Genomic DNA, 16720 nt, shown 5'->3' on the forward strand with positions numbered 1-16720 from the left:
GATGTGCTCTTGCACAAGACCTTTTGCACAAGAATGCTTGCACAAAATAGTTCTTGTGCAAGAAGCCTGGGCTGTGTCTAGACTGGCCAGTTTTTCCGGAAAATCAGCTGCTTTTCCGGAAATACTTGCCAGCTGTCTACACTGGCTCTTGAATTTCCGCAAAAGCACTGACTTCCTACTGTAAGAAATCAGTACGTTTTGCGGAAATACTATGCTGCTCCCGTTCGGGCAAAAGTCCCTTTTGCGCAAAACTTTTGCGCAAAAGGGCTAGTGTAGACAGCTGATATTTGTTTTCCACTAAAAAGCCCCGATCGCAAAAATGGTGATCGGGGCTTTTTTGCAGAAAAGTGCGTCTAGATTGGCACAGACGCTTTTCCACAAGAAGTGCTTTTGCAGAAAAGCGTCCATGCCAATCTAGATGCTCTTTTCCGAAAATGCTTTTAACGGAAAACTTCTCCGTTAAAAGCATTTCCAGAAAATCATGCCAGTCTAGACGTAGACCTGCAGTGTAGATGTAGACTAGAGGTATTTGTGCACTCATCCAATGAGGCCATGGAAATCATGTCAGGTGACTTATCTACCCACTAATAATTCATCAACACAATTCAAATAGTCACAGGCCTCTATTTATTATCAAGTCAGAATTTTTACTATAAAGTAAGAATCTAAAATATGTAAACAATTTTGACCAAGCAATTTCAAAATTGTGATTGTATGCATTCTGCAACCAGAAAAAAAGCTAAATTATTTAGCTAAATGAATTGCTGCCTATGAGACAGACTGGATTATATAATTCTTTGAGGTACTTGCCCAAAGTGTCCTAGGATCCACGACCAAAGTCCTGGTAATTGTCCCTTTATCATTTTTGTCATGCTTGCAGATGAGCCATTTCTATTGCAAGACAATACTCGAACGCTGTAGGTAATGTGCTGATATTTAATATCCAACACAGAAAGAGAAAACTGATTAGAAGATAGTATCCGGCACATATTGCCCTGGAACTATTGTGGGGTTGTGTATCTTCAGCTCTGAAATTTACAAAAGCAAGTGCCACTGCACTAAAATATGGTCATAAAAAATACCAACAAGCTGTTTAGACCCACACCCTAGTCTGCTCAAAGATGTCTCAGATATTTTACACCGGAAATAAAGTATTGCTCTGCCTTGAATAAACCAGACAAGCCCAGTGATCTGAGATCATGCAGGATGGTAAAGTTATAAAGGATGATTGAGCCCTGGGGAGCCCTTTCAGTTGTATTTCTTCCTCACTTTGGGTACGTCTACACTACAGCGCTAGTTCGAACTAACTTAGTTCGAATTAGTTAATTCGAACTAAGCTAATTCGAACTAACGCGTCTACAACTAAAAACTAGTTCGAATTAGCGTTTTGCTAATTCGAACTAGCAAGTCCACATTGAGTGGACTCTGAACAGGGCTTATGGATGGCCGGAAGCAGTGCCAGCAGGGCATAAGAGGAGGACTTAGAGCGTGGAGATGCTGTCTCAGGCTAGCCAAGGGCTGCGCTTAAAGGGTCCCAACCCCCACCCCGGACACACAGTTCTAAGGGGTGCCCCGCTTGCAAAGAAGTTCTGGCTTGGAGTGCCCAGAGTACCCACACTGGGCACATCACAGCACTCGGCCATCAGCCCGGCTGCACTTGCCGCAGGCTGCCATCTGGAGAGAGGGGGCAATCGGGGGGCTGCAGGAGAGCTTCCACCCCCAGAAGCCCGCAGAGCCAGCCCAGTCCTCCCCATCGGGGGCTCGTACCCCATTCCTCCCTCACCTCCTTCCACTTACCCTTCCCTAGCCCCCCTTCTTATTGATGTACAAAATAAAGATAACGTTTCTTCCAACATTGACTCTGTCTTTATTGAACAAAACTGGGGGAGACTGGGAAAAGGAGGTGGGAGAGGGGAAGAGAAAGGCTGGGAGAGGGGAGGGCAACTAACATGATCAGGGGTTGGGAACAGGTCCCAGATGAAGAGAGGCTACAGAGGCTGGGACTGTTCAGCTTAGAAAAGAGGAGATGGAGCGGGGACAGAATAGAGGTCTCTAAAAGCAGGGGTTGGGTGGAGAGAGTGCATTCAGAAAAGTTCTTCCTGAGTTCCCATAAAGAAGGACTAGAGGACACCAAAGGAAAGGAATGGGTAGCAGGCTTGAAACTAGTAAGAGAAAGTTGTTGTTCTTCACAAAGCAAATAGTTCACCTGCGGAACTCCTTGCTGCAGGAGGCTGTGAAGGCTACAACTAGAACAGAGTTGAAAGGGAAGTGAGATCAAGTCATGGAGGTTGGGTCCATGGAGTAGTCTTAACCAGGGGGTAGGAGTGGTGTCCCTGCCCAAAGTTTGTGGAAGGCTGGAGAGGGATGGCACGAGACAAATGGCTTGGTCACTGTCTTCGGTCCATCCCCTCCAGGGTCCCTAGGGTTGGCCGCTGTCGGCAGACAGGCTACTGGGCTAGATGGACCTTTGGTCTGACCCAGGACGGCCATTGTAAGCTCAGGGCTCAGGGTCGGGGGTCTCAGTGGACCCCCTTGATTTTCATGCACACCTGCTCCTGGGTGGCCAGGCTGGCAGCTCTCCTGCCCTAGACGGCCACTTTCCTGTGCCTAGTGCGGAGGTCGTGGACGAGGTCCACAATGTCCGCACTAGCCCAGGCGGGTGCCTGCCTCTTGCGGTCCAGGGCAAGCCCCCGGGAGATGCCAGCCTGGTCCCGGGAAGAGGGGGTGGGCTGGGGGACATCGGGTGGGTGGCTCGAGCCGTGCCAGGTGCAGGGTCTGCTGGCTGGGTGCTGGCAGGCTTGCACCTGGCATGGGCACCGTAGCCAGCCCGTGCCCCTTTAAGGGGTCCGGGGCCGGGAAGGGGGCATAGAGTTTCTCTGGTGTTGGCCAGAGTGGCCACCAGGGAAACCTGGGGAGGGCTAGCCTCCCACTAGTTCGAATTAAGGGGCTACACACCCCTTAATTCGAACTAGCTAGTTCGAACTAGGCTTAATCCTCGTAAAATGAGGATTACCTAGTTCGAACTAAGCGCTCCGCTAGTTCGATTCAAATTCGAACTAGCGGAGCGCTAGTGTAGCGGCTATGAATGTTAGTTCGAACTAACGTCCGTTTGTTCGAACTAACATTGTAGTGTAGACATACCCTTTGACCTCTCCTGGTCATCCTTGTGTTTTGGAATAATTATCCATGACTCATCTTCAGCTTGTCCAGGCCTCTTTTTCCTGTTCCCATTTCTGTTACTAAATACAGGTGTATGACATCAAGGAGATATGAAGCACATTTAGAGGATAAATTAACTTTCTTTTGCTCTTTAATCTTCTATTACCTTATGCTGGAAATCAGAGAGTTCAAATTAAAATCAATGGAAAGATGCCGATTGACTTCAAGAGGAGTTGAGTTGAGTCCAAAGTATGGGTGTGATCTCCAAAGTAACTATATCAAATGCTCTCTTGGCTCTACTGCTTGAGAGCTGGTTTAATTCTCATCTGGAGTGATAGAAATGAGTTACTATTCTTACCACCTTGACAGCAGTGGCAGCTGGGTCTCTTATCTTCTTCGGCATCATCACCAGACAATCCAATTTTGGGCCAATCACCTACACTGGCACAAATATGTGGATGGTTATGATTTTGCACAGGTGTTATAGCTGGAAATCAGCAAGCTTCTACAGGAGAAACTGGAGGCCACAGATTGACCTCCAGAAAGTTTGCTGGTAATGATGGTGTGCAGAATGGCAAGAACCTAGCTAGCCTTTCAGCATCCAGTGAATGCAGATTGGTTGGAGAAGGGTGAATACTAGGTCCATGAGCTTTCATGAAAAGTGAACATATTTGCTTCCTAAATGGAGCAGCACTGAGCATGGACCCCCTCCCCTCCAAGTGCCTGTTTAAGAGCAGAACTACACACTGGAGGACTACACAGTGAGAGCCTAAGTATCTTCTATGAGGTGTAAATCCCTCTTGGCTTCAGCAAACTTGCAGGATCAGACCTTATTTGGCTGTCTGCTCCTCTTGCTAATTATATCTCAACCTCAGGACAAATCCTCAGTTGCTTGTTGATGAAATTTTGATATAAAGAAATTCTGGAGTGGATCATTACTTTCCTTACATCTTGCCGCAGGCACACAGAATCCCTTATGTTGCCAATGATGCACAAGCCCAAATATAGGCAATGGTAACAGAAATATAATTTCACTCCAAACAATCATGATTACAATGTGTATTACCATTGTTCTGGCTCCATCATGTATTACAAGTATTTCATGGTGCTACCTATAAATTTCATAGATAGGACTGATCCAGCAAACATTTACTAATGTGAGTAGTACCGTTCTCTTTTATGGGACTACTCAAAAAGAAGTCACTCATATGTGTACTTGCATGATCATTTCCTGTATGTTCATTTAAATTACAGTAGGAATATGGGAGTCTCTAGGAACCATGTGAAATTGTATCAGTTGTGCTTCCTGTTAAGAGAAACAAACTTTAAGCAAGAACAAGATTATTCTAAAAAAAGGATAAGCAAAAAAATTTATTTTGGACAATGAAAGTTGCCCTCTGTGGGCCGAGAAAAAATTCAGATCCTTATCTTGAATTTGTGTTTATTCCAATCTATGCCATAGCTAAGCAATTAACAAACATCATTTTCAGATGACAGATCTAAAGTCATTCTATTTCACTACACTAGACTTGTAAGCTGTTAAGTTATTCATGGGAAAGCTGCATAAGTTCATGGAGCTGTACAAATCTGAATTATGAAAGTTTTATGCCAAAAATTATATATAATATGTAACCAAATCTAAAAATAGACTCAGTTTATAAAGAAAAAATAGGATTTGTGTAAAAAATTAAGTTATAATCAATACATATAGAAAGTACTGTAAAGAAAGTACTATAAAGAAAATATGCTTATCATCACTTCTAAAAAGTCTAATTTATTTTTTTTAAAAAGTTGAAAGTGGAAATTGGCTTACAGATGTTGATCTTAAAAATATTAAAAGCACAGTACAGCAGAACAATTATGCATTTATTAACAAAATGAGAATGTACCAAATTATAAAAGTACCATAAATATATGGAGGTGTCAACAATTTTGTTTTTAAAAAGTGTTTTGTATCAACATTATTCCTAAGAGGATGTATTTTTCCCTACTCAAGACATTTCTTAACCAGAACTGATAAGTGGAAACAAGACACATTACTTTTTCACAGTTTATAACACCTTTCTTTCTAAACATTATGGACATGAGCAAATTTCTAACATTTTTAGTTTTCAGATTTTTAGTTCTAGCTTGCGCATCCTAACGATGATCTTTCACCTTCATAATAATACACTATCAATATGTCTGATTCTGCCTCCACTAAAATCAACAGCAAACTTCACTGACTTTAATGAGACAAAGATCAAGTCTTTGACTATCAAGCAGAATGTATAAAGTGTAAAGAACAATGTGAATACATTCATGCTATTTCAACTCACTTCAGGTAGTTAAATTAAATTTAGATATTTGGTCTATTTCACGCTACATTACATATATTTACATTGTATACATACATTTATGACCTCGATGGTAAATGTTCACACTGTGTAGCAGTCTCACAAAATTCCAGTATCCAGTTTCAGTGGATTGTTTTAATTAACAGAAATGGCAGAGTATTTCACTGGATAATGTCAGATCTTAAAGGACAAAGCTGGCCCTGACACAACACTGTACCTGCAAGTAACCAGAAATCTGATAACCTCGGAGAAATGTCCAAATGAACTGTTTCAAGTTTTGTTCCAGGATTTTGAAGAGGTTACAAAAGAAGGGGCAACATATAAAACACTTATGTTTTGCTGCTAATGGTAATTTGTCTGGTACCATGGTCAAAAAAGGAACAGTGACATCTGTGTAAATTGAGCTCCCAATTTGTGTGCTTTGTATCTTTGTTGTACTCAGCAATGGGATTGCCCTTTTCATAGGAGTTAGTTTTCCTGCAGGGAAGGCAAAATATCAAGCTGTGCACAGAGATGAGCCTTCACTGGCCTTTCAGTGGTAAACTGCAACAAGAGGTGTGTCCAACTAGCTGCTGCAGCCTTTTGTGCACCCATGTCCAAGAAGGTTGTTGTTGCGCCCATCCTGAAGTTTTCCTTGTGTCTGAAGGGATGCTCTGCTCTCCAGACTAGATGTCTGCCCACTTTGTTCCTGCTGTCTTCTCAGTCTACCAGGGATTAAAATTATACATATAACAATTGTGGACAAATCATCATATCATAGCACTGTGCCAACTGGTTTAGGGATAGCTACATATTCCATGGTACACAGGGCCCAGTTGTGCCCTCAGTTACACCTGTTCGATCTCTTTGCCATCCCTAGCCTTCTCTCTACCCCTTTTTTCACTTTTCTTATTTATCTACCAGTGGGGAACTCCACCTTTTGAGAGGTGCGGTGGCTTTTAATGTATTCTCTCGTGGCTTGATCCTGCTTCCATTCAAGGAAAACAGCTAGTCAAGGAAAGGGCCTCCTTTCCCCCCCTCCCCTCTTACCACTCTGCCCCAGTTGGGTCTCTCCTCTACAAGGAATGTGTGGGGGAGGGAGGAAAAAGGAGTGTGTAAAGAAGTAGCCATGGCTCCGCTCACTCTCCCATACTGACCCAAATGACTAAGGGATTACTGTAGTGGCAATTACCTACCATTTTAACTGGGGCCAAACAGTACTTGCCTGGCTTTACCCAGGGTTGGAAATCAGCGGCTCTGACTCACTGAGTGGCAGTGCATCACTGAAGTGCTCAGCCCTCTTCTCCAAGTGTGACACGAGGGTGATGATGGCACTATCCCAGGGCTCCATGAAGACTGACACCTTTGTCTGTGCAGTGCTCTGAATGTACACGTGACGTGGTAACGTACCCCAGTGTTAGGCCCTAGAATATTGGGCCTAGTGCAGTTATGCTAAAGCAGACGTAACAAAGGTTTTTGGGTAGTCCCTGGGCAGAACTGGAGCCGTGCTTGCTTAAGTTGCAAAAGCAAGATATGTAAAAAGCTGCATTCTTGTACCTGCTGTGATGAGGAACAGTTTGTTTTGAGAACTGATAAGGAAACTCCCTGTTTCTGCTCTTCCCCTGTTTGTTCCAAACTCCCTGTTTATGTTCTCCTTTTGGTCTTAACAAACTGTCTCCTTGTTGCCTGGTACTTGTCTTCTGGGCTGATAAGAAAGTTGCTGATGCTTTATGAATTGCTTAAGGCCATGATGTATAGTTGGCCATGTGTGCATGGATACTAGAAGTTTCTAACTGATAAAGAGGGGTGGGTTGCTTAGCCGAGTAGTCTATGACACGACGGAACTGTCTATATAAGCCTACCTGTTAATAAAATTGGGGCTTGTTCTCTTTGGAGACGGGCCGCTCTCTATTGTTGTGTGCACTCTTCAATAAAGAGCTTATGATTAAACCTTGCTGGTGTTGCCTGTCTCTTTGCGGTCAGACAACGAACGGATGCCATCTGGGTTCGAGTCCCTGACATCAGCATTCCCCAGTGCTTTAAATGGAGAAGGGTGCTAACTGCAAACCTGATGTGGGGGTCTCGGGCAAGTGAGAGCTCACTAAGTCTTCCCACTGTTTGATACACTGTTTGTTCACCCGCTGGTTGCTGTGACAACACAGCTGGCCAAACTAATTACTCCAGTCTCTGGTAAATCACTGGGGGAAACAGGAGAGGTTTGCTGGGGAGCAAACAGGTGAGCTGCTAGCAGTTGCTCACTAGGATCATTTTGGGCTTCACTAGAGGGTCATTCCATGTCCAGTCTCAGCACATGCCCACTGCCCATTGCTACAGGGTGCAATTCACAGGCTGGTCCTGAGAATGAAGCTCAATAATGCCACTGAGTGGATGCTGCAGAATAGTGTGGAGAGCACGTCTCCATTTCACGTAACAATTTTTGTTCCTGGTCTTCTTTTGTTGGCAAATGGTTTCAGTCAGGGTGAAAAGAAAATCCTTAAAAAACAGGCTATGATACTTAAGTGTCATAATTTTAAAATTATGCTGACAAGACAATGAAATGCAGATGGGGGGCTCAGATTCTATTTCTTTCTATTTCTTTTCTGACTCAGCAACTGGCTTTTTTAGATGCTACAGCAATTCTTTGTTTGCTTCTGCTGGAAGCTCATATACCTCCCTCCCCCATGAGTACACACAATGTAATATAGGACAATTTTAAAAAAGTAATATTCAGGACCTGCATTGTGTACATATCCTATAAAAATAATAGGCTCCCTTTGAATCCTTCCCTCGTTATTTTTAGTGCCATCATTTTACCATCAATTGCAGACAATGGCTGTCTGCAATAGAAGAAAATATCAATAAGTAAGCTAACTTCTTGGACAATGAGTGGTCCTGTGGCACCTTAGAGTCTCAAAAAAAAAAAAAAAAAAAAAAGACTAACCAATATATATAAATATAGAGATATAGATCAATATAACTTCTTAGACAATAAACAGGTTGGCTTGATGTGTGGCTACCACTGCAGAACATAAGAATTAAGCATGATACATTCTCTGTCTGCATTTTCTAAGAGTTTGTCTACACTACAGCGTTATTTTGAAATATTTTATTTCGAAATAGTTATTTGGAAATAGCTTATTTTGAAATAACGCATCTATACACAAAATGTATTTTGAAAAAACATTTTGCTATTTCGAAATAGTGCATCCACACTGATAGGACGCTGAATTGCATTTAAGGCTGGCCAGAACCGGTTCTGGCAGGGCATCAGTTCAGGAGTTACCTTGTGTGGCTGCTGCCTGAGGCTATCTGAGAACTGTGCTTAAAGGGACCCCCCTTGGACAGCCGGTACTAAGGTTTCCCTGCTTGCTTGCCTACCTCACTGAGGGACAGCAAAGCATTTTTTTCTTTGCGTGCTCTGGTTCCCCTCACTCAGGTCACCACAGCACTCTGCAGCATGGAGCCAGTGCTGCCCCTGGGCACTCTGGTGCTTCTCCTGGACGTGTTGCTGCGAGCCTGGCAGCACGTTCTGCAGGCAGTAGCAGTCTCCCTTGTGTGCCCCACTAGGGGCTTGTGCCTCATTCCTCCCTCACATCCTTCCATTTACCCCTCCCTAACCCCCCTTCCTGATGTCAAATAAAATACATGTATTTTCATGAACACAAACTCTCTTTATTTAACAAAACTGGGTGGGTGGGGGCAATGAAACTCTGGTGAGACTGGGGAAAGGAGGCAGGAGAGGGGAGAAGAGAGGGTGGGAGAGGGGAGGGGGGAACCTGGGAGGAGGGAGCTGGAAGGGGGAAACTAAGGGCAGAAGGGGGGGGGAAGCTTAGGGCTCAGGGTTGGGGGTCTCGCTGAACCACCTTGATTTTCATGCAAACCCACTCCTGGCCTTTGGTGGCCAGGCTGGCAGCTATCCTGCCATAAATGGCCGCGTTCCTCTGTCTAGTTCAGAGATCATGGATGTTAGGGGCATCCTCCCCAATCCTGAATAAGGTCCATGATCTCCACCATGGACCAGGAAGGTGCCCACCTTCTCCGGGCCCTGGAAGGCTCCTGGGAGCTGGCAGACTGCTCCTGGGGAGCGGTGGAGGGCTGGCTGCCAGTGGCTTGCTGGCTCTTGTTTTGGGGCCACTGGGTCAGGGGCAGTGACTGCTGGCTCTGAGCTGGCAGGCTTGAAGCTGACACAGGCACTGTGGCCAGAGTCAACCCCTTTAAGGGCTCAGGGGAGAGGGAGGGAGAGGAGTGTTCTTGGTTGATGCTGGACTGGCCACCAGGGCACCCTGGGAAGGCTGGAGGCCCCCTATTTCGATATAAGTGTCTACACAGCACTTATTTTGAAATAGCTATTTCGAATTTGGCGTTATTCCTCGTAGAATGAGGTTTACCAAATTCGAAATAAGCACTCTGCTATTTCGAATTAATTTTAAAATAGCGGTTTGGTTGTGTAGACGCTAGTAAAGTTATTTCGAAATAATGACTGTTATTTCGAAATAACTTTGCTGTATAGACATACCTTAACATTTTTTCCTCCCCTTCCTTAGGAACTGGCTTTTGCTGTTCTAAATATTTGTGAACCTGAACAATTTAGGAGTATTTTGCAGATCATAACTGAATGTTATTGTTTGCCTTATACCTGCATCACTGAATTTAGTTCTCATCAGCCAGCTTTTTTTCCTAGCTACAGATGGCTAGGTCCAGACTACAGTCCTTTGCTGAAAAAAGCTACTCAACTTGCACTCCGCTTTTTCTAATAGCTTTTCCAGAAGAGGCTTTTCTGCCATATGGCCCCTTATTCCTCGTAGAACAAAGTACACAGGGCTCCCTGCAAGAGCATATTTTTTCTTCCTAAAAAAAAGAGGAAGACCAAACACAGTCTCTGGACACACCAGTCTAGACGTAAGATGAATAAGACACAGAAGAAAGAGAAATATACAAATTCTGCTGCTGAAATTGCTATTTGCCTCACTAAATAATCAACATTTGTGGGAGTTACCACAAATGCGCTGAAAACAAACTAACCAACCAGAGAAGTGCAAATGTACAAAGCCTAGTCTCTTCTTCAATTTTTATTAGTTGTATCTTACAGCAAAACAAAACATGATCCTCTTGCTAGGTAAACAGACGTGTCATGTTGCTCATTTCCACATTGGGAGGAAAATATTTACTTTCACTTGGCGAGAATGTTAATTTAGATTACGGAAAGAATAACAATGGGAATGAATAAAAGTCAAGGATTCACAAGAGAGCACAGTATCTCCTCTCTAATAGATATGGCGGATCAGTGAGCAAACGGCAGCTAGCCCTATAACAGAGTCATAGAATTTTAAAGGAATAGATAACAAAGGCGTTCCAGTTCATAGCAGAACTGATGCAGCAATGATTTTGCATTAAACTGAATCATCTGTGTGACGCTGGTAGACCAGGTCAATTCACTTGTGTATTAATACAGAAGATAGATCAAGGTAACTGTTAAATATATAAGGATTTTTTGGTGTTTAAACTTTATGAAAACTAATGTAATATCACTTATTTGCATGCAGTTATAATGTAATAGCAAACATTTACATTGCAAATACCCCTGTAACAAAATAACCCATCAGACAAAAAAGGGGATCTTGTGAAATTCAAATGAAGAATTTTAAAAGGAAATGCTCATTTGAAAGTAAGTGGCCACTGTGTGTGATTAAGGCAGCAAGTCTCAGGGAGCTCATGGAAGTCATGGATTCTCTGACTTTTCTGGGACTCCTGTGGCTTCTAAGTGGGTGGTCCAAATACCTCTCCCTGAATGCGACAGCCCAGGGAACTAGTAAGGAGCCTGGCAGCAGTAGCATGGGTTGGGTCCCCCCACACTCATTGGCAGTGGTAAGGGGAAGTCGAGCAACACGGCTCCACCCCCAGCTGCCCGCCACATGACTCTGCTTCCCACTCTGCTGGAAGCTGGGGGAGCAGAGCCACATTGCCACTTCAGAGAGTACCTGACCTCTGCTGTGGGTACCAACCTTCCCCTCCCCATTGATCCCCTGAGCCACCCAGGGGCTCTGGCCCCTTTCCCCGCCTACCCACACAGTGTTGGGGAGGGGCATGTGGTCCCTCAGGCCCCCTCACACATTGCCAGTGATCTTTGGTGTAAGTGATTATTCGTCACTAAGTCCAGTTTGTCTGGGTGGCAAGCAGTGTTCCCAGTAATTTTTCCCACCCCGGAGCAGGATGAATGTTGTGTGCACCAGCATGGAGGTGATGTGTGACCTCACTTTCATAGTGGTGCACACAACAAATTCACATGCCGGGGGTGACATCAGAACTCCATGTGAACACAGGATCTACCAGTGTTATTGCAAGGTCAAGGTCTTAAATTCTAAGATGCATGAACAGCATCTATTACCCAAAGAAGGTGCTCTAGGCACTACTGCAATAAAAACAATATTCATAATATACCACAATCACCTATATGCTACATCACTTCCTAACGTTGCTTACTAATGTGTGTTGTGGTAGCTCACTAGCTTACCAGGTAATCAAATAAATCTGTTCAATTAAATTAAATACAATTGATACACAGAGATCTATGTTTTGACTCTAGCTTAACATTACAGATAAAATACTGAAGGAAATGGGCCTGCATACTTAAATACCTTCTTGCACTGCTGGCACTCTTCTGACATTTATGCCTACTCTTTCTTAAAATCCTCAGAAAAACATGCATACACCATAGACAACTGATTCAGGTTGATGGTTCCTGTTGAGTAATTATGTTCAGTTAATGTCTGCAAATACAATTTTCCATCAACTGACACTTTACAATCAAGTATAATGGGTTTAGGTGCACCTAAAGACTGACTAACGTGAAATATTGGTAAGCGGAATTCAAGAGACACATTAGACCAGATGTTGTGGTACTGTGACCTACACAGTGCCTTGCAATCTCAGATGTTTCATGGGAATAGACAAAGCAAAATAAGGCTCCAGAGACACAGTAAACAAATGAAAACAGCAAGTGATGTGCCACCATCTAAAAAATTAAACCTAATTTAGCATTAAGATTCAACCCAGACTAGGAAAATAGGTCATGCTTAAAAATATGTTCCCAGATGACCTTGACCAGATAAGATAAGATAAGATAGTCTACAATAGTGTTTTAAAACAGATTAACTAAAACATGTTTGTTTTTCCTAGGCTAGGGATGGCCTTTTAAACAAGTATACAAGCAAGGTGAAGACTGCTCCTAAAAATCTCCCACAGATCTATAGGGGTATGTCTACACTACAGAAAAGATAAAAGCTGCCATTGTTGATCTTTCAGGGTTTGAATTAGCGAGTCTAGTTAAGACAGCTAATTTGAACTGAGAGGGGCACACCAGTCCAGGCTGGTAGTCCTGCTTCAAGGAATAAGGGAAGTCAAAGGGATAATGTCCTCCCTTCCATTTCCTGCAGTGTGAACAGCGCCAGAAGTTGCGTAGCTTAATTTGACCTTGTTCTATAGTGTAGACATACCCTAGGATAATAAGTCTCTGTGGAGCTTAAATAAGGCCAATTGGCTCTTTAGCCTATCAAAGCCACATACTTAATTCCTGTTTGTAAATTGTTCCAGACTCTTGCTTATGTATATGTATTATTCCTAGAAGTAGTCAGCCTTCTAAAATGTATTCCAGACAAAGACACATTTCCCACCTGGCCTTGAATGACTACTATTGAATGACTACAACCCATCCTGGACAATGATCCCTCACTCTCACAGACCTTGGGAGGCAGGCCAGTCCTTGCCCACAGATAACCCGCCAACCTGAAGCAAATTCTCACCAGCAACTATACACCACACCACAGTAACTCTAACTCAGGAACCAATCTGTGCATCAAACCTCGGTGCCAACTCTGCCCTCATATCTACAACAGTGACACCATCACAGGACCTAACCAGATCAGTCACACCATCATGGGTTCATTCACCTGCACATCTACCAATGTAATATACGCCATCATGTGCCAGCAATGCCCCTCTCCTATATACATCGGCCAAATTGGACAGTCCCTATGTAAAAGAATAATTGGACACAAATCAGGTATCAGGAATGGAAATATACAAAAACCTGTAGGAGAACACTTCAGTCTCCCTGGACATACAGTAGCAGATTTAAAGGTTGCCATCCTGAAATAAAAAAACTTCAGGAACAGACTTCAAAGAGAAACTGCAGAGTTACAATTATTCTGAAAATTTGATACCATCAGTTTAGGATTAAATAAAGACTATGAATGGCTAGCCAACTACAAAACAGTTTCTCCTCTCTTGGTGTTCACACCTCCACATCAGCTGCTAGAAGTGGTCCTCATCCTCCCTGACTGAATTGACCTCGTTATCTCTAGCCTTACTCTTGATTGGTACTCTTTTCGTATGCCAGTATATTTATACCTGCCTCTGGAAGTTCCACTACATGCATCTGATGAAGTGGGTCTTTGCCCACGAAAGCTTATGTTCCAATAAACCAGTTAGTCTATAAGGTGCCACAGGACTCCTCATTACTTTTACTATTGGTGAGTGAGGTCCGCACAAGAGCCTTCTCATTTTGAAAGGTTGTCAGCAGACTACCCACAGCAGCATGATTTCTTGAAGTTGCCGGTTGATATATGCAATGCTGCAGCTCACTGACATGTACTGATGTAAAGCCATGAGACAAACAGACACAACCCCAGAACAGCAATCTATCATTGCAGGGGGATTCCTCTGCCCTCTCTTCTCTCCCCTACTTCCTGGCTCTTGAAAGGAAAGGCATGTCATTGTTTTCTGGTGGCTTTAGGTGTGGTTTGTAATAATACCAATTTGCTTAATGCTGCGTATCTGTGCTTCCATCAGGTGTGCCAGCAAGTGCTATAATCAAAACGGACTCATGAGAGCCACAGAATGGCTATCACAACAAAGGTCCAGAATTATGGCATGGGAAAGTCTACGCTGACCATACACGATCATAAATGTGTCAGGCAGAGTTTATATTCACAGACAAAAAACATGTGGTGGCCGGATGGCTTAGACAATATAACTTCTCCTTCCTTCCTAGCAGCAGCAGACTGTCAGGGAACCAGAAACAGCTATTAGCTGAAGCCTAAAAGTGGCTATAAATATTGACATTTCTATCTCCCTGCCCTCCTAGAAACACCTGACACAAAATGTATGTGATGCGCACTCCTAAGAGACAAAACAGAAGCCACAGCTCTTAAACAGTAACCAGTCTCCAACAATAAGAAATGTCCAATAGATAGAGGGTACATGCTCCCCACTATCTGTCAGGAACAGACCATGTCTTCTTTCCTCCACTCAGAATCAACTCAGCTGCTATACCTCCTGGCTGTGTCTAGACCGGCCAGTTTTCCCGGAAAATCAGCCGCTTTTCCAGAAAAACTTGCCAGCTGTCTAAACTGGCCGCTTGAATTTCCACAAAAGCACTGACTTCCTACTGTAAGAAATCAGTGCTTTTTGCGGAAATACTATGCTGCTCCCATTTGGGCAAAAGTCCCTTTTGCGCAAAACTTTTGTACGAAAGGGCCAGTGTAGACAGCACAGATTTGTTTTGCGCAAAAAAGCCCCGATCGCGAAAATAGCAATCGGGGCTTTTTTGCGGAAAAGTGCGTCTAGATTGGCATGGAGGCTTTTCCGCAAAAAGTGCTTTTGCGGAAAAGCGTCCATGCTAATCTAGACGCTCTTTTCCGCAAATGCTTTTAACAGAAAACTTTTCCGTTAAAAGCATTTGCGGAAAATCATGCCAGTCTAGACGTAGCCCTGGTATCTAGACCTTTTGTAGGTATGCTCCAGGAAAGAGGAAAGATGGATGGATTTGTGTATATGTGATCTGGGTTCAATTCTTGGCTCTGCAACAAACTTCCTGTGGTATCTTGGGTAAGTCACTTAACCTACCATCTGTATAATACGGCTAATGCTAGCATACCTCGGGGTATGTCTACACTACCACCCTAGTTCAAACTAGGGTGGTAATGTAGGCAACCGGAGTTGCAAGTGAAGCCCGGGATTTGAATTTCCCGGGTTTCATTTGCATAAAGCCGGGCGCTGCCATTTTTAAATGTCCGCTCATGAAATGAGGAGTAACGGTAGTTTGGACTAGGAAGCCTAGTCTGAACTGCCTAGTCCGTGCCGTGTGTAGCCGCGCGGCACAGAGTCCGCCCTAGCGGACATTTAAAAATGGCGGCGCCCGGCTTTATGCAAATGAAGCCCGGGAAATTCAAATCCCGGGCTTCACTTGCAACTCCAGTTGCCTACATTACCACCCTAGTTTGAACTAGGGTGGTAGTGTAGACATACCCTCATAGAGGTTCTGAGAGGTTTGTTCTACTTCCAAGCTTCTACTTTAGTATCAAGCTGCCGCATGTATTCCTCTCTTCAGACAATAGTGTTGGTGTGTTCAGTGTGCCGCTACATGAGGCTAACATTAACCTTAACATTTGTGCAGGAAGGAGCTAGGTTGCTTTGTTTTTCTCTTCCTCCTGTAATTCTCTAAACAACTGTCATGCTTGGACCCTGTTGTCCTGATCCTACAAGTGCTGAATACACTGCATATTTATTTCGAAATAAACTATTCCAGAAGAAATACTCTGAAATAGATTATTTAAAAATAGCCCATCTACACTACAGGGAAGCCTCAAAATTAGTCCAAGACAGGCTTCCCTAATGTGGATGTGCTACCTTGATTTAGAGTCCCAGGAGGCACTGGGGAGTAATTCGTTTGATTGGCTCTGGGGAGGAGCTATTTTGAAAAAGCAGCAGCGGAGCATCCACACTACAGCTATTTTGAAATAGCTATTACGGAATAGGTGTTATTTCTCGTGGAATGAGGTTTTCAGAAATTGGAATAAGACTCCCATTATTTCAAATTTATTTTGAAATAACGGAATTGCTGTGTAGACGCTCACTCAGGTTTCAGAACTTTTCATAGATCTTTAAGCTGATTCAATCAATTAGTCTGGTCTCTTGCATAACTCAGGCCTAACACCCTCACCCAATAATTTCGGCACCAGGATCTGATCTTTGTAGGATCAGACGTGTCCTCTGTTATCCCAGACTTTTTCTCCATTGCCATTTAAAAACAGGTTCCTTGAGCACGCTCCTGTGATTTTAGTTTGATTGGAGTTGAATATTTATGATTCATTCTGTACCTGGCTGGATTTGCTTTTCTTAATAGGGGTTTCATGTATCTGTAATGCCTGTCTAGGTATTTATATCACTCATCACCATAATAGCTGAAT

General features: G+C 43.5%; 1 protein-coding gene across 7 annotated transcripts in view; it reads right to left on the reverse strand.

Moving 5' to 3' along the window:
* The window catches only part of STK32B (serine/threonine kinase 32B), a 291208-nt gene that overhangs the window by 18792 nt on the left and 255696 nt on the right, over nt 1-16720 (reverse strand). For 6 of the 7 annotated variants that reach the window (XM_014576105.4, XM_014576106.4, XM_006128198.5 and 3 more), the window contains one exon: nt 5205-6199. The exons of the other annotated variant lie outside the window; for it this stretch is intronic. In XM_014576105.4, the coding sequence (XP_014431591.3) occupies nt 6061-6199 (139 nt within the window). In that variant the 3' untranslated portion in view covers nt 5205-6060. Of the gene's footprint in view, nt 1-5204; nt 6200-16720 lie in introns of those variants that run through there. 7 annotated transcript variants of the gene reach the window in all.

This window comes from Pelodiscus sinensis, chromosome 4, assembly GCF_052426305.1.
Source record: "Pelodiscus sinensis isolate ZL-2025 chromosome 4, ASM5242630v1, whole genome shotgun sequence".
Classification (NCBI taxonomy): domain Eukaryota; kingdom Metazoa; phylum Chordata; order Testudines; family Trionychidae; genus Pelodiscus; species Pelodiscus sinensis.